This window comes from Aspergillus sclerotioniger (assembly GCF_003184525.1).
Source record: "Aspergillus sclerotioniger CBS 115572 chromosome Unknown BO94scaffold_48, whole genome shotgun sequence".
In the NCBI taxonomy this organism is placed as follows: domain Eukaryota; kingdom Fungi; phylum Ascomycota; class Eurotiomycetes; order Eurotiales; family Aspergillaceae; genus Aspergillus; species Aspergillus sclerotioniger.
Window position 1 is genome coordinate 40092 of NW_020291038.1, and position 13808 is coordinate 53899.

Sequence of the window (13808 nt, forward strand, 5' to 3'; positions counted from 1 at the left end):
GAGTATTTTGGCAATACTCACGCCATACCTTGGTAGGTGGGTCAGGTGGGTCTGATCTTGGAGGCTGTTTCTCCTTATCAGCTTGCTTTTGCATATTCGTGCGAATGCGTGCACTCCGTAAAAGGCCCGCTTTGTTTGGTTCCATTGCTCTTCCTGTTTTATTGGTATGTAGATGGGTAGAATTTGGGGGATGTGGTTGGGGGAGAGGCCGACGGGGCGTTTGCCGGTAGATATAGCTGGCAGGACCACGACTGGGTGGCTGACATCAAAGGGGGCTCACATTGAACCAGAATCATGACTCCTAGGTATTCTCTAAAAGGTGGAGGAAGGTACCTCTCTTTCATTCCTGATCATCCCCGCCTGTTGCTTTGTTCAGGATCCACTGTCTGGGATGGATTGCTGTGGGAGACAAAGACCGATCTGGGTAGTAGTTGAAGGTAGTTGACTACAAAGGAGCGGTATTTACCATGCATCGGGCCCAACACAAGCGGAACAGGAATCTGTCATAACAATGTCAAACGAATTGATTCACTACACCCAGCGGAACACTATAGGACAGGAATGAGCAGGAGACAAGCAGGAATGCATCGGTCAAAGGCCCGGAATCTTCAGAGGCGGACTTTGTGGATCCTCCAGACATTGATCAATGCGCATGATGGTCGCATTCCTGCTCTTCACAAATCGTATCACCTCGCGGAAATAATGCACCGTGGTCGGACTGAGGAAATGCATGACAGCCAGGTTGCCCCCCGCCTCACGTCTCGAACAAAGGCCTCGCGCTGCTTCTCGGGGGTTTTCGAGTCGGCCCATAACCAGTCCTCAATGTCCACGCTCCAGTTGATGATCTGGGGGTCTTGGATATAGTTTGCCAGTCGTTGACGCGTCCGCGCTCCAAGGGTGCCGTACGGAGGACGGAAGTAGCGAGCTGTCAACGGTCAGCCCAACTCCACCAGTCCAACTAACATGGAAAGACATAGACATACTCTCAATCCCCAGAATCTGCCGGAAAGACTTGATATTCTCCACAATCTCCTGATCAATGGCCTCAACCGATTGCAACCCTTCCAGTCTATGCTCCCCGCCCCATTAGTATCTTACCCAACCCAGTCAGTCAATGATAGAAACTCACTTCCGATGCGTATCCGAATGCAATGCCACCTGATGCCCCCTCCTCAGCATCTCCCCATAAACATTCGAGAAATTGGTCTCCAAATCCCTCAATCCCATTCCGACCACAAAAAACGTCACCAGAACCTGCTCTTCCTCCAAGATCTTCATCACCTCCTGCGCAAACCTCGGCTGCCCATCGTCAATCCCAAACGCAAATGACCCGGGCCGAGAGCATCTCAGCAATACCCGCCCATTGTCCACCCGACGTGGAATCGGAAACCCGCGCGGTACACTGCCGGCGCTGACAATCTCCACCCGATAGAGCGTCACCGGCTCTGTCGAGTAGAACCCACTAAGCGAGACCGCGACAGCCCGCGAATGGTCTACGTAAAAGTGCCAGAGGGGGATATAGATGTCGTTGCCGCGCGCATAGCGCGAGGCTTCAACCGAGTCCCACGTCTCGGGGAACGGGCTGCGGGACGAGTCACAATGTACGTTGTTTTGCGAGAGGGAGACGCTAAACTTGGTGCTGCCGTTGAAGTGGATGTGCAAGTAGTGTGTGGTTCGGTAGGGGAGGAGGTTGAAGCAGGTTGCTGGGGACAGCTGAGTGTTGTAGTTGTGGTCGGCGTCTTTGGGGTAGAGACGGACGTAGTGCTGACCGTATTCCATGGTGAGCCCCTCGAGGCCTCCGTGCCAGAAGCCCAGGGCGTTGTACTGTGGATTGGTAAATGTATCAATGACTATAGCGGTACTGAGATTGTAAGGGAGATTGATGATGTTGGCAGATGTGTTGCTGGGGAGGGGATTCGGGGCAGCTGCGGTGGTGAAGATGATAAGTATAACGAGGAAGGCGAATCGCTGATAGGATAGCATGATGGCCGTGAGTCTGAGTCGGGCCAAAGAATGGATAAGTAGGTGCCGTGTCGCTGATCTTTGATGAGATGCGTCTACAGTCTACGTGGGAGTGTGTCTTATCCAGCTCATGTGGTCATGGCTGACTCTAAATGGGAAAGAGCATGCTGGCGCCCTCGCGGGGAAGGCGCACTATCACTAGATGAGAGAGAAGATTCAAATGGTCAATTTTTGGTTACTTGGTGTCCCCTTCAGTAGCAACAAAATGGAATCAATCGCCTGCTTCCCCCCCGCCCACTCGCCCTCCCAACATAGCCCGCAGTTGGTCGAATTCCTATAGCCCACGATAGTCAATCTTGAGCCGGATTTCCGAGGTGTCCCGGGCGAGGAACAGCTTGCAACATACCCTTGTGCCCGGGTTCAAACTTTTGCATGACAGAGCCGGCCTGATCGCAGTATCGTAGAATCGCAACAGAGAAAAAAGAGAAACCACTAGCAAACCACCCACTGGTCCGGCCTTCCAATGATAGTCCGCCGACCACATGCCCTCAGACGCTCGGTTCCAAAGACGGCATCCACGACGAACCACGGATTGCATATGGCCAGTAAAGCCAGGGGTATACTAGAAATCCCAATTGGCGTCGGGTGCGACCGGGGGGGCATCTCCAGAATCCATTGGCATCCCTCCCCAGGAAGCGTCAGTATCGCCACCGGTATTGTCGTTTTTCTCGTTCTCGTCGTCAGTATCATCGTCAAACTTGACAACCTTATCCTCAGGAATATAAGATTCGAGAAAATCGGGGATTGTTTGTTTGGTTTCCATCAGAAGCTTCACCAATTCCGGTGCAAGATCTGAATCATGGTCATGATTGTAGAACGAAGTAGCAAGACCTTCGTTGCCAATGCGCGCAGTGCGTCCTGTCCAGTGTTAGCCCACTTCCTAGCTTCTCTGTACACCCTCTTATCCTGACGTACCGATCCTATGAACGTATTCAGTGATTCCACCATGCTGGACACGAGGGAGATCATAGTTGATAACGTGCATGACATTCTTTATATCAAGCCCGCGAGCAGAAACACCAGTGGCCACAAGGATAGGGCATCTGGCAGTACGGAAAGCACGTCTACTTGCATCAGCGATATTCTTGAAAGTGTTGGATTAGCAACTTACAGGGCATCTTCTCGCTCAATCTGGTTGCGGTCAGAATGGATTGAGGTGCTTGGAAGCTTATTGTTGTACAGATAATCGTCCACAAAATCAGCCTGGGATTTCGAATTGACAAAAATCAGAGTACGTGATGGCGGCATCGCTATGATCAGATCATAGAGGCACCGATTCTTCATGCCCGGCTCGACGTAGATGATCTAGGGTCCAATGTTAGCATAGACCTTGGAGGAATTGCCAGTCACCGCCTTACATTCTGGTCGACGTTGAGGTGAGTACTACCAGGCCGGCCGATGCGCACGCGAACATGGTCGGCAGCTAAAAACCTACGCGCCATCTCACGACAGCCCTTATCAAAAGTGGCCGAAAACATCATGTAACGATGATCGGCGTCCTCGTTGACATCTTTTTTTCATCAGTACGTGATCAAGCCGACAAACTCGAGAAGTACATACCACCACCAGACATGATCCTCTGGAATTCAGTCTCCCAATCCGAGAGAAGCATTTCATCGGCCTCGTCGATAATTGTATACCTGAGTCCAAGTTAGCAGCGAAATTTGGTAGGCTTGTAAAACCTACTTCACACGTCGAAGCGAGAGGACTTTATTCTGGTTCATGAAGTCCAACAGTCTGCCAGGGGTCGCAATGAGGATGTCGCAACCCTTCTCTAGATCTTCTCTCTGCTCGCGACTCGGAGCACCGCCATATACAACGCAAGGGCGTAGCATGGATCGGTAACAAAGCCGACGCGCTTCATCAAAAATCTGCGTCGAAAGCTCACGAGTAGGAGCGACGATGAGCACCAAAGGCTCGGCCGTAACGCGGTGAAGCATTCGATCGTAACCATCTGCGACATTCGGACGAGGCGCCGCCAGCTTTTTAGCCTTTCCCATCAGCTGTGAAAGGACGGGAATCAGAAAAGCGGCAGTCTTTCCAGACCCTTCTTTCGTTAGTATATATCATAGAATGCAAGCTATCCACCACATACCGGTTTGAGAGATAGCAATCAAGTCATGTCCAGTGAGTACGGCCGGAATGGTGTAAGCTTGAATAGGAGTTGGAACCTCATATCTGCACAGCCGGATATTCTCTCGAATAATCGGGTGCAGGCCAGCCTCGTCAAACTACACACCATCAGCCACAAACAGGTGTTGGAGAGATCACGACACGACTTACGCTCTTGACAGGACTTGGTCTCTCACGACTCTCGGCAATGACCTCAATGTTCTGGAGGCTACAGAAATTTAGTTATGAACTCGGAGAGGTAGCTTAGGTAGTCAACTCACTTTCCAATCTTCAGACCGGTCCTGTTGATGTACTCGCCACGGTACAACTGCTCCTCTAGGGCCGGATTCCGAGGACCAACATCTCCGTAGTCGTCTCGCCATTCATACTTAGCTGCTTGCGCAGCCCATGCCGGAAGGTTTTCTTCCCCGCCGTTCTGGGAAGGGCCCAGTGGCGCAACAGTCGCGTTGTACTTCTCGTAATCGTACTGTTCGGGAGTTGTCCACCCCTTCTCGCGAGCAGCGCTTGCAGCTTCGTTGGGTAGTTTGGGTTCGTTTGCCGTGCTCTCATTCAGAGCGTTGCTCATATCGGACACATCAAATCTTTCCATGGTTTTCAAAATATGACACAGACAGATCAAAGATGCGTGATTCGAGCAACAGCCAGGTGTCTCTGGATACGCGTGGTTGGTAAGTTGGGTGGCTCAGCTGGTGATGATAAGGTACTTACAACAGGATGTCTCTTTTTCTGTGTTTAACGCGTGTAGTGCAGAAGAGACAAGTGAGCAGATAAATGTAACAGTGAGGTGGAATGGTAGAAGAAAGGTGAAGATGATGACAAAGTATTGGGGAAAGAAAATTTATGAAGCTTAGATGGAGACGCAAATGAGAGAAGAAAAACAAGACAACGGACAACCAGCTGAAAGAAAGCAAAGAGGACCTGGACAGTGAATATGGCCTGGAAGGGTTGCTAGGGAGAGAAGAGGGGGAGAATAAGGAAGAAGTGAGTTTGGCAGAGATGCAATCAGAGAAGGGTCTGGCAACCAAATTCTTTCGGCAAATGACCACTTCAAATTGATCCCTGGGGGTCATGTAGCGAGTAAAGCTGGGACAGACCCGATAGGAGACGGTGCCAGCATGGAATTGGCGAAAAAAAAAAATTAAAAAAAGCCTCGCTGGTTGACCTTCGTACTATGAATAGAAAAATTCCGAGATTATGATAGCATCCATTAGTTACTTCACTTGCAGATACGATCAGTGGTTTCACCACAGGTAATTTCCCCAGAAAGCAGAACATTGTTCGATTGCAGACAATCATGAGATAAATTGATCCTTCATTGGGAGCAGACACTTCGGCATTGAACCGTTGATAGATAGATGCAACTGGGCATTTGGTCTTTCTACGGACACAATCCGGAGACATGAGGAACTTGTAAAGAAATGATAGTGAGTCCATGGCTAACCAATTGGGGTTCAGCATGCTACTATTGGATTGCCTACAAACTCAAATCCCCAAGTACTTCGAATCATACGGTATTATGAGCTTTCGAGATCTGTCTAGACGGGACTAAACGCAAAAGTCCTTGAGAGGCACCCACGTCGCTAGGATTGGCTGCTTTCACCTGAATTGTCGGCCCAGGAAGTTAGGCCAAGAATGACACGGCTTCTGGCGTGGATCTCCTTCGTTTGTCTGTATCCAGCTTGTCTTCGCTTCGCTTCTGCACGGTGCTTTTCTCGGTGGAAGTTAGTATCCCTTAGTCTGCGCCAAATCGGTCGTGCTTGTCAGTTATTTCCAATGACGCGAAGCCGCCTACGAGACTAAACCAAGGGTGATCGTGGTGGGTGCGGGGATAGTAGTACTAGTATATCCATAGATGTAGGGGGTTGTTAAGACATGGCACTTTTCGCTGGCCAAACTGATCTATGGCCAAACGCAGCCATAGCAAACGAAGCACTATTAGTTCAATAGCGTTGATTCCTCGATCTCAATGTTATCAGTTTGTCAGAGTTGTATCTGGTGTTGGCTCTATGAAATGGTATCGTGGGGTCTGGATGCCTGAGACTCCTGCCTAAGGTATCAGCCTGGGGCGCGATGTCATTGGTCACCTTATCCCTCAGGCTGGATGGAATGACGCAGTTGACCCCTGCAGAAGACAATCCGGCTAGCGGTTCTGCAATTGCCAGCTCACCGGTACTAGACTATAGGCCATAGTTGCCCTTGTTTGGATGGCCTCGGCGTCCAGCACCCGTAGTAGGCGTGACTAAGAATGCTTGGGTTGCCCAGCCGGTCAGAGGAATAATCTGGTTCCACCCGACCTCAACAAAAGCGGGCAGAAGGAGATATACGCCGTAGGGGCCATCACGGGATCCCATTGCTCCGAGATGGCAACCTCGTCCGCCGGCACCGTCGTCTAGATACTCCCCGTTGTCCATCTATCCCTGGGTTCCATCGCTCCTTTCGCATCTGTATTTTTATGCCATTGACACGATATGTCCTCCTCAACCCCCAATTCCGTTCGGGGCGGTCGCCTAGAACAAGCGATCACCAATCCAGGAGCTGTCAAGATTAACGTCAAAGGCGCCTTTATTGTTGATGATGACCCCCGATCCAAGAGTCCTGTACGGACGGATGGCGTTCATTATGAGGGCCATGATATTCGTCTTCCTCATCACACTGGCCTGGTGAGCCATGTTGCCGTGGATGTGAGTAATTCTCTTTGTTTTTTTTTCCTTCCGCGGTTCCCCGCACAATTTTGAAGCTCCCCGCAATTGCACCGTTGGGCCCAAACTCACAATTCGATTTACTGACTCTCGCTGCCCCAACATTAGATTGGCGGATCGCTGGCAAAACTGGTTTACTTCACACGAGAGCTGGACTCTGTTGACAATGGTGGCCGACTAAACTTCATCAATTTCGAAACCTCCCGCATTGATCTATGCATTGAGTTCATCAAGCAACTGAAAGAAGAACACGAGAAGCTCGGGGGCCCTTCTGGAGATGCTTTATGTGTCATGGCTACGGGTGGAGGTGCATACAAATACTACGATAAGCTCAAGGCGGCCCTTAACGTGAACATCATCAGGGAAGATGAGATGGAGTGCCTTATTACGGGTATGCTGCAGCCTTCCCCATAAAAGAAAGTCATGCCGGGATCTAATTGTCTCCTATAGGCCTTGACTTTTTCATCACCGAGATCCCCAACGAGGTCTTTACATACAGTGAACTCGAGCCGATGCAGTTTGCCGAGGCCCGACCGGATGTCTACCCGTATCTATTAGTCAACATTGGCTCTGGTGTGTCGATGATCAAAGTGTCGGGTCCCAAGCAGTTCCAGCGTGTGGGTGGTACTCACCTCGGCGGTGGCACATTCTGGGGTCTGATGTCATTGCTGACTGGGGCCCGGACCTTCGACGACATGCTGGCAATGGCGGACCGGGGGGATAACAGCGGGGTGGACATGCTAGTCGGTGACATTTACGGCATGGACTACACCAAGATTGGGCTTAAGCATACCGCCATTGCGAGTACTTTTGGCAAGGTGTTCCGCATGAAGAGTGAAGCAGAGTCAAATCAAGTGGACGGGGAAGATACTTTCCAAGGTGAACCCAGCGAAAGGAATGGCGAGCCGACATTCCAGTTCGAAGACATGAGCAGGAGCCTACTTTATGCCATCAGGTACGTCATTTTAGGTTCTTCGCATACTGCATGGCTAGGTCTAATATTCCACAGCAACAACATTGGACAAATTGCGTATCTGCAGTCCGAGAAACATCAAGTCAAGCACATCTATTTTGGCGGCTCATTCATCCGGGGCCATCGACAGACCATGAATACCTTGTCTTACGCCATCAAGTTCTGGTCCAAGGGCGAAAAACAAGCTTATTTCCTGCGTCACGAGGGCTATATTGGTGCCGTTGGCGTGTTCCTCCGCAGGCAGCCAGCCAACTGGGGACGCAGAAACAGCGTCGACGAGACCACAATGCCGCAGGTGGCCAAGGCTGTAGCCGAATTGCAGCAGAAAGCTGATTCTCAAGAGCAATCGTGACGAAGACCCATGCCAGCATGTTCCCATCAACATCATACTGGACGAGCCGTGTCCAGTTCCATCATTTTGAGCGTTTGATACCCGTTGATTGTGTCGATTATGTGCTTGTTAGACTGGCATTCTTATGCTAGTATAATCCTCGAGCCTGTTCCGAAGTTTGATGGCATCTGTGTTTCGGTGCCTTCAGATCAGGTGGGAACATCCCCGATTGTATGGTTTTTTTTTCCTCTACTTTCCTTCTTATCAGAATCGCTCTTTCGGATTTCTGTGGAGAATTCCTTCTACCCACCAGGGCAGGCATTACGCATAGTTTTCTTTTCCGTTACTTCAGGCTGGCATCCTTCGATTGCATAGAAGGGTAGAGCATAATAATATATAGAAATAAACGTCGGCCAGCATCTGTATTCCGACTATCTTATATCGCTTCTTATACCTAATAAATCCCAGGAACACTCTTGTTAGCAACATTACTACCTCATCACCTAAAATGGCATACTCCTAACTGCAGTTCAATGGTATCTACCGATCCACTAGTACCAACCCGTCAAGCTCCTGTCTCGCATAGTAATATACCTCCAGCAATAGTCAAAGGGTACTAGGTACTAAATACTACTAGTCAGTGGGTGATTTCATAACCCAATTTCTGCCACATTCGATTCACCGTTCCATCTAACGAGCGAGCCCTGTACCTGTGCTTAACTTTCTCTCTGGGTCGCTAGGTATATATCTGAGCCATCCAAGGACGTGATGTTAAGCGGTGAAACCATGACCTCATACACAGCTCATACGTGTCTTCAATTGAACATACCCTACTGGATTGACCACTGCTTTGTGGGTCTCTGTGGCGCAAAGCTGTCACCCCATCTCTGTTCTGTGTATAAGATAAAAAATTACCTAATTCGTACATGTGAGGAAAGTACAACCGCCACCCAAACAGACCAGCGAGTTGTAACCCCAAAAGTCGAGCCAAGCCAAGCCACCCACCACCCAGCCAAGCACATGCAATGGGACATACAAACAACCAGTGGGTGATGTGTAATGTTGGGTCATATGAAAGCAAACCTTACCACCTGATAGTGTGTGGTGCATACTCAAGCCACCTCCTCATCTGAGACACCACCACTAGTTTAGTTTGTTGGGCATCGACAACCTAAACAGATTGAATTTGTTCAGGGCTTGAAACAAGTTTCTTGGGTGTTGGATGATAGCCCAATGTCAAGGGAAGGGAAAAGGAGAAGAGCAAACAAACATCGCTCGTTCGTATTCCGAGTCGGATAGGTGCAGCCGCTAAGGACGCTCCGGGCCAGAAGGGTCGGTTGTTCTTACATGGTTGGGGTTGGGTGTGAAAAGTGAAACTATTCTTTCCTTTTTTTCTCTCTTATCACTTATCCTTTTTTTCCCTATTCTTCTACGATGAAATTAGGGAGCAGTGATGGTGCTGGTAGTAGTGAGGGGTTGATCTGCATCGTTCACTACAGTTCGAACCACCACAGTGAACGCACTTTCCCGGAATTAACATGTTTATTGGTGGCTCTACAGGAGAAATATCCCTGAGATGGATCCACGATACGAAGACGCCATTCCCTGAAAGTCGGAACAGTGAGATGGATTGTCTGCATTTGCCGGGGCCTGTCACAGAATACTCATTCATACAGAGGTAAAGTACGACTTAAAATGCGGAGCAGTGCATCCATCAGGCACATTCTGTGTCCCCGGAACTTGTTTACTGATCCCCGCTCGATTAGTTCCACAGGGTCAAGTCTAGATTTACGCCTTCCATCTCGGTGGTTGCAATCACTCTGTGCCCTTCACCTTGTCTGAGTTTAAGACTTCGGACACCCAGCCCGCAAACTGCCTCGTGCCCTGTGCAGTCGGATCAACGTGATCTATCCATTTACGTTCATGAATGTCTATTGAGTTTACAGTCTGACATACTGGCCGGGAACGTGCTTCACTAGTCATACTTGGGCTTCATGCGATCCTGTTTGGAGATTGCATGACTGTGTGACTGGTAGGTATCAAACCATCTACTATTGGTGGAGAGTTCTGGCAGACAGGCCATCATGCTTAAGCAGCTGAGCTGAGCTGACCTGCACTGTCTGCTAAACCATCTGGACACGAAACGCGAAACGTGTTGATCTTTCAGTGATACTTGAAGCCATTGGATTAGTTTGAGCCAGCTTGTATCGTTGACCACCCAAACATATTGGTCTCCACAGAACGTACGTTGTATGAGTTTAAACATTGCTTTACATACAATCTTTCGATTTTGATGCTAATTCCATGTACAGCACGGTCAAATGTCGCCTTCAACTTCAGACAACCCTGTCACGTTCGTGTCAGAAAGGTAGGTTTAGTCTCCTGATTCAGATACCACGATGGCTAATACTTCTCGCGGTTTTCCCAGGCTCAGACGCAGCTCTCGACGCATTATTCACACAGAATCCGATGACGAACAAAAGCCACCGATCTCTCCCAAGGGCTCCCATCAAGACAACGCAGGTGATAATGAGGGGCAGGTACAAAAAGGCAGCCTGGTCCAAGTCACCCCGAAGTCGACATCGGATCCTGGCAAATTGCTGCCGACTTATCTGATCGCAACATTGGAACAGTGGCACCGGGAAAACGGCAACGAGATCCCGAAATGCAAGTACGCCGGCCGTCAAGGTGCGATGTTCTGGAAGGTCTTTGACAGGCATGGAAATGAACTGGAGCTATCCTGGTACATGGTCACCAAGCCGCGTAAGTACGACGTTCTCGTGCTACATGAGGCCGGTGGCACAGCGAGATTTGTCTACTGCGATCCACCCCGGAGCACTCCTCATGGTACCTATCTCAGACCGTGGTCGGGCGCTGCTGAGGGAGAGGAACTCCAACATTGCGCCATCCGGGTGTTTGGAAATACCACGGAGGAGATTGGATATTCAGCGGAAGCCTGGGATTATCTCCGGCACCTCCAGAGCCCCTTGGGGGAAGATGATGTCCGGGCTGCTTCGGCCTCCCGTGCCCAAACACCCAGAGTTGGGAGAGGAGCAAAAAGGCTGCAGGGTAAGACGGGGCATGATACAAGATTCTCGGCGAGAAGCCGCCCAAGCGAGGCTGTCGAGGACTCATCCCAAGAAGAAGGCTCATCATCATCCGAAGAAGAATCGTCATCGGAAGAGGAGAAACCAGCTGTCTCCCCTATGACCAAGCGGCGCAAGACAACCGAGCCCAGCGCCGAGCCTGGCAAACCTAGCAAGGTTGTTTTTCGCCTCGCCTCTCAGAGAGTCATCGGAGCGATTCGCTATATCCCGCTGGACGAGTGCAGGTCCAGGAAAGAACTGTTCGACAAAGCAGCGGCGTTCTATCAAGCCTGTGATCGAGATACTCAGGTTAAAATCCTTGCATGTCAGATCTCGTCACAGCGTGAACAACACTATCTGTTCGAAAACAGTGATGGGGAGTTTCGTCTTTTGGTTGAGCAGGCGCAAAGTTTGGAGGATGGCCCGGATCGGATTGTAATTGATGTTTTGCACGTTTTACAGACCTAGTTGGAACATGTCATGATATTGCGCCAGATTTTATTGTCAAGACAAAACCATGTGGAGCCATTGATGTACATAGTAGTTTGTTCTTTCTTCTCAGGGTATTTAATGCATCGATTCGCAAGCGATGACTAAGCACCACGTGGACTGAGGCCGAAATAGCGATTCGCGTCACCGACAGCGCAATCGTGTCTTCAGCGCCAGGCACCGATCACATCATGCGACAAGCATGAATCCCACTCAGCCCGATGCCTTCCCTGCCTGACTCGCCTCCCCCCGTTCCTCCCCCCGTTCCCGTCGAGACCCATCCGAACCGCACCGTCGGCGTCGGCGTCAAGCCCACCGCCGCGCAACGAGCCCTCCCGGATCCAACCCGGCTCGCCCCTGAAGATGCATATTACACATCATCCCTGCCCAGGGCTCGGCCAACCCAGACCGGCTACAATGAATCTCTCCGAGTGTTGAACGGCAACTCGGGCACGGCCGTCCCCGTGGCCGCATTGCGACCGCCGCCCGCCGTTCCAGGAGTGGGGAGTCGCAAGGTGCGCGGCACCAGCAGACGGAGACGACGAAAGGGCGCCTGGAAGAAGCTCCTCTGGGTGAAGCAATCGTGTATGCTGCTTCCTATACACTTACTTGAGTATGAACCATACTGATATGTATAGATCCCGACAATTACACCGACACCGAGACGTTTCTGGACCACCTTCAGCGGAATCCCCGAGTGCGACCTTACGATTTCTGGCCTTTGGTGGCTGACTCCACCGTCATTGTACAACATGTTAGCTCCGTGGCAATATTCGTCTGCTGCTTCGTGGGCATCGTGCAGGGCCGCGTGAGCCCGGTGTCGGTTGTCTGCTGGGGCAGTGTCGGGACGGCGTTGGGGTGGATCTTCTGGGACTCTTGGATACTGAGGGAGCATGTGGAGAATGCGCACGTCGCGGAACGTGTGTTGGAGGGAGATGACGGTTCTAGTTCGAGCTCCATGACCAGCTCGGTCAATCCGTCTGGCACGAGCTCGCGAGCTAACGGGCAGAAGGAGAACCAGGTGCATGGGCTGGGATTGAGCATGGCGCAAGGTGAGTCGAGCGAACTGATCCGACGACACAGTACGGGGTATGCTGGTGATGGCTACGGGGCTCAGGAGCCTGCGTCCCCCACGCCTGGGCCTGCGAATGGGACTTTCAACGGCGGCTCCCATGAGCCAGACATGTTGTCGATGTTTTCCTCGCGGAATCGACAACGACTGTCGACGGTGAAATCGGCCTTTTTGATCTACTTTGCGCTGCTGGGGCTCAGTCCGATCCTCAAGTCTCTTACCAAGTCCACGGCCAGTGACTCGATCTGGGCGATGAGTTGCTGGCTGCTGATCATGAACATCTTCTCCTTTGACTATGGAAGCGGGGAGGGCGCGGGCGCCACCAAGTTTCCGGCATCTCTGTCCACCAATGCCGCGGTGATGGCGTCGACGGTGCTCGCGTCCCGGCTCCCATCCACGACACATGTGTTCAGTTTGATGCTGTTCTCTATCGAGGTGTTCGGGCTGTTCCCCATTTTCCGGCGACAGCTGCGTCATGTGTCTTGGACGGGGCATGTCCTGTTGACACTGGCGCTGGTGAGCGTAGCTGGCGGCGCGGTGGGGATCACGCTGCGCGGGGGATGGGCGGCGGCGGTGGTTGGCTCCATTCTGGGGAGCATCCTGACGGCGCTGGGGATGGGGGGATGTAGCTGGTGGCTGATCAGTCTCCAGAAGTATAAGAATGTGGTCACGGGGCCCTGGGATCCGGCCCGTCCCATTATCCGGCGCCACTGGGATTAGTCCTCTTCCTCCTCTTCCTCCTCTTCCTCCTCTTCCTCCTCTTCCTCCTCTTCCTCCTCTTCCTCCTCTTCCTCCTCTTCCTCCTCCCCTCGTTCTTTGCTTTCCAAGATACCCTGCAGTTCTACCATATCTAACCCTCCTAATGACATCTGGAATTTCCTTAACCTTATCACCTTCTCCAGTCTACTGTTCAACAGCGCATTATACCCCCACAAGCCTTGAATGCCACATTTAAGTTTCCGTGACTCCATGTCTTGTCCAACAATGTCCGGGCAACAGCCTG

General features: G+C 51.2%; 5 protein-coding genes across 5 annotated transcripts; 3 read left to right on the forward strand and 2 right to left on the reverse strand.

Annotated features, from left to right (window-relative positions):
• Window positions 1-591: 591 nt before the first annotated feature.
• On the reverse strand, window positions 592-1983 carry BO94DRAFT_561158 (polysaccharide deacetylase family protein; the record flags this gene model as incomplete). The annotated part of the gene is made up of 4 exons (XM_025614200.1): window positions 592-690; window positions 720-925; window positions 984-1069; window positions 1130-1983. The coding sequence occupies 4 exons, from the start codon at window positions 1981-1983 to the stop codon at window positions 592-594; spliced, it is 1245 nt and encodes a 414-aa protein (XP_025461875.1).
• Window positions 1984-2514: 531 nt separating this feature from the next.
• BO94DRAFT_570044 (DEAD/DEAH box helicase) lies at window positions 2515-4744 on the reverse strand (the record flags this gene model as incomplete). Its single annotated transcript, XM_025614773.1, has 9 exons — window positions 2515-2880; window positions 2938-3086; window positions 3134-3327; window positions 3381-3532; window positions 3583-3662; window positions 3709-4069; window positions 4118-4253; window positions 4306-4363; window positions 4416-4744. 9 exons carry the CDS (start codon window positions 4742-4744, stop codon window positions 2585-2587), a joined length of 1755 nt encoding a protein of 584 aa, XP_025461876.1. The 3' UTR covers window positions 2515-2584.
• Window positions 4745-6459: 1715 nt separating this feature from the next.
• On the forward strand, window positions 6460-8593 carry BO94DRAFT_528234 (pantothenate kinase). The gene is made up of 4 exons (XM_025610415.1): window positions 6460-6836; window positions 6963-7245; window positions 7305-7809; window positions 7864-8593. The coding sequence occupies exons 1-4, from the start codon at window positions 6624-6626 to the stop codon at window positions 8177-8179; spliced, it is 1317 nt and encodes a 438-aa protein (XP_025461877.1). The 5' UTR covers window positions 6460-6623; the 3' UTR covers window positions 8180-8593.
• Window positions 8594-10203: 1610 nt separating this feature from the next.
• BO94DRAFT_308115 (uncharacterized protein) lies at window positions 10204-11895 on the forward strand. The gene is made up of 2 exons (XM_025606807.1): window positions 10204-10401; window positions 10471-11895. Exon 2 carries the CDS (start codon window positions 10558-10560, stop codon window positions 11710-11712), a length of 1155 nt encoding a protein of 384 aa, XP_025461878.1. The 5' UTR covers window positions 10204-10401; window positions 10471-10557; the 3' UTR covers window positions 11713-11895.
• A 59-nt stretch (window positions 11896-11954) lies between these two features.
• Window positions 11955-13525, forward strand: pigc (phosphatidylinositol N-acetylglucosaminyltransferase; the record flags this gene model as incomplete). Its single annotated transcript, XM_025608727.1, has 2 exons — window positions 11955-12318; window positions 12372-13525. The coding sequence occupies 2 exons, from the start codon at window positions 11955-11957 to the stop codon at window positions 13523-13525; spliced, it is 1518 nt and encodes a 505-aa protein (XP_025461879.1).
• Window positions 13526-13808: the final 283 nt, after the last annotated feature.

Excerpts from the sequence above, each read along its gene's own strand:
- BO94DRAFT_528234 (XM_025610415.1), top strand. The coding sequence starts at position 6,624 with ATGTCCTCCTCAACCCCCAATTCCGTTCGGGGCGGTCGCCTAGAACAA. Across the intron at positions 7,246-7,304 it reads GATGGAGTGCCTTATTACGG|GCCTTGACTTTTTCATCACC; the intron begins GTATGCTGCAGC and ends TGTCTCCTATAG. Across the intron at positions 7,810-7,863 it reads AGCCTACTTTATGCCATCAG|CAACAACATTGGACAAATTG; the intron begins GTACGTCATTTT and ends AATATTCCACAG.
- BO94DRAFT_308115 (XM_025606807.1), top strand. The coding sequence starts at position 10,558 with ATGGCTAATACTTCTCGCGGTTTTCCCAGGCTCAGACGCAGCTCTCGA.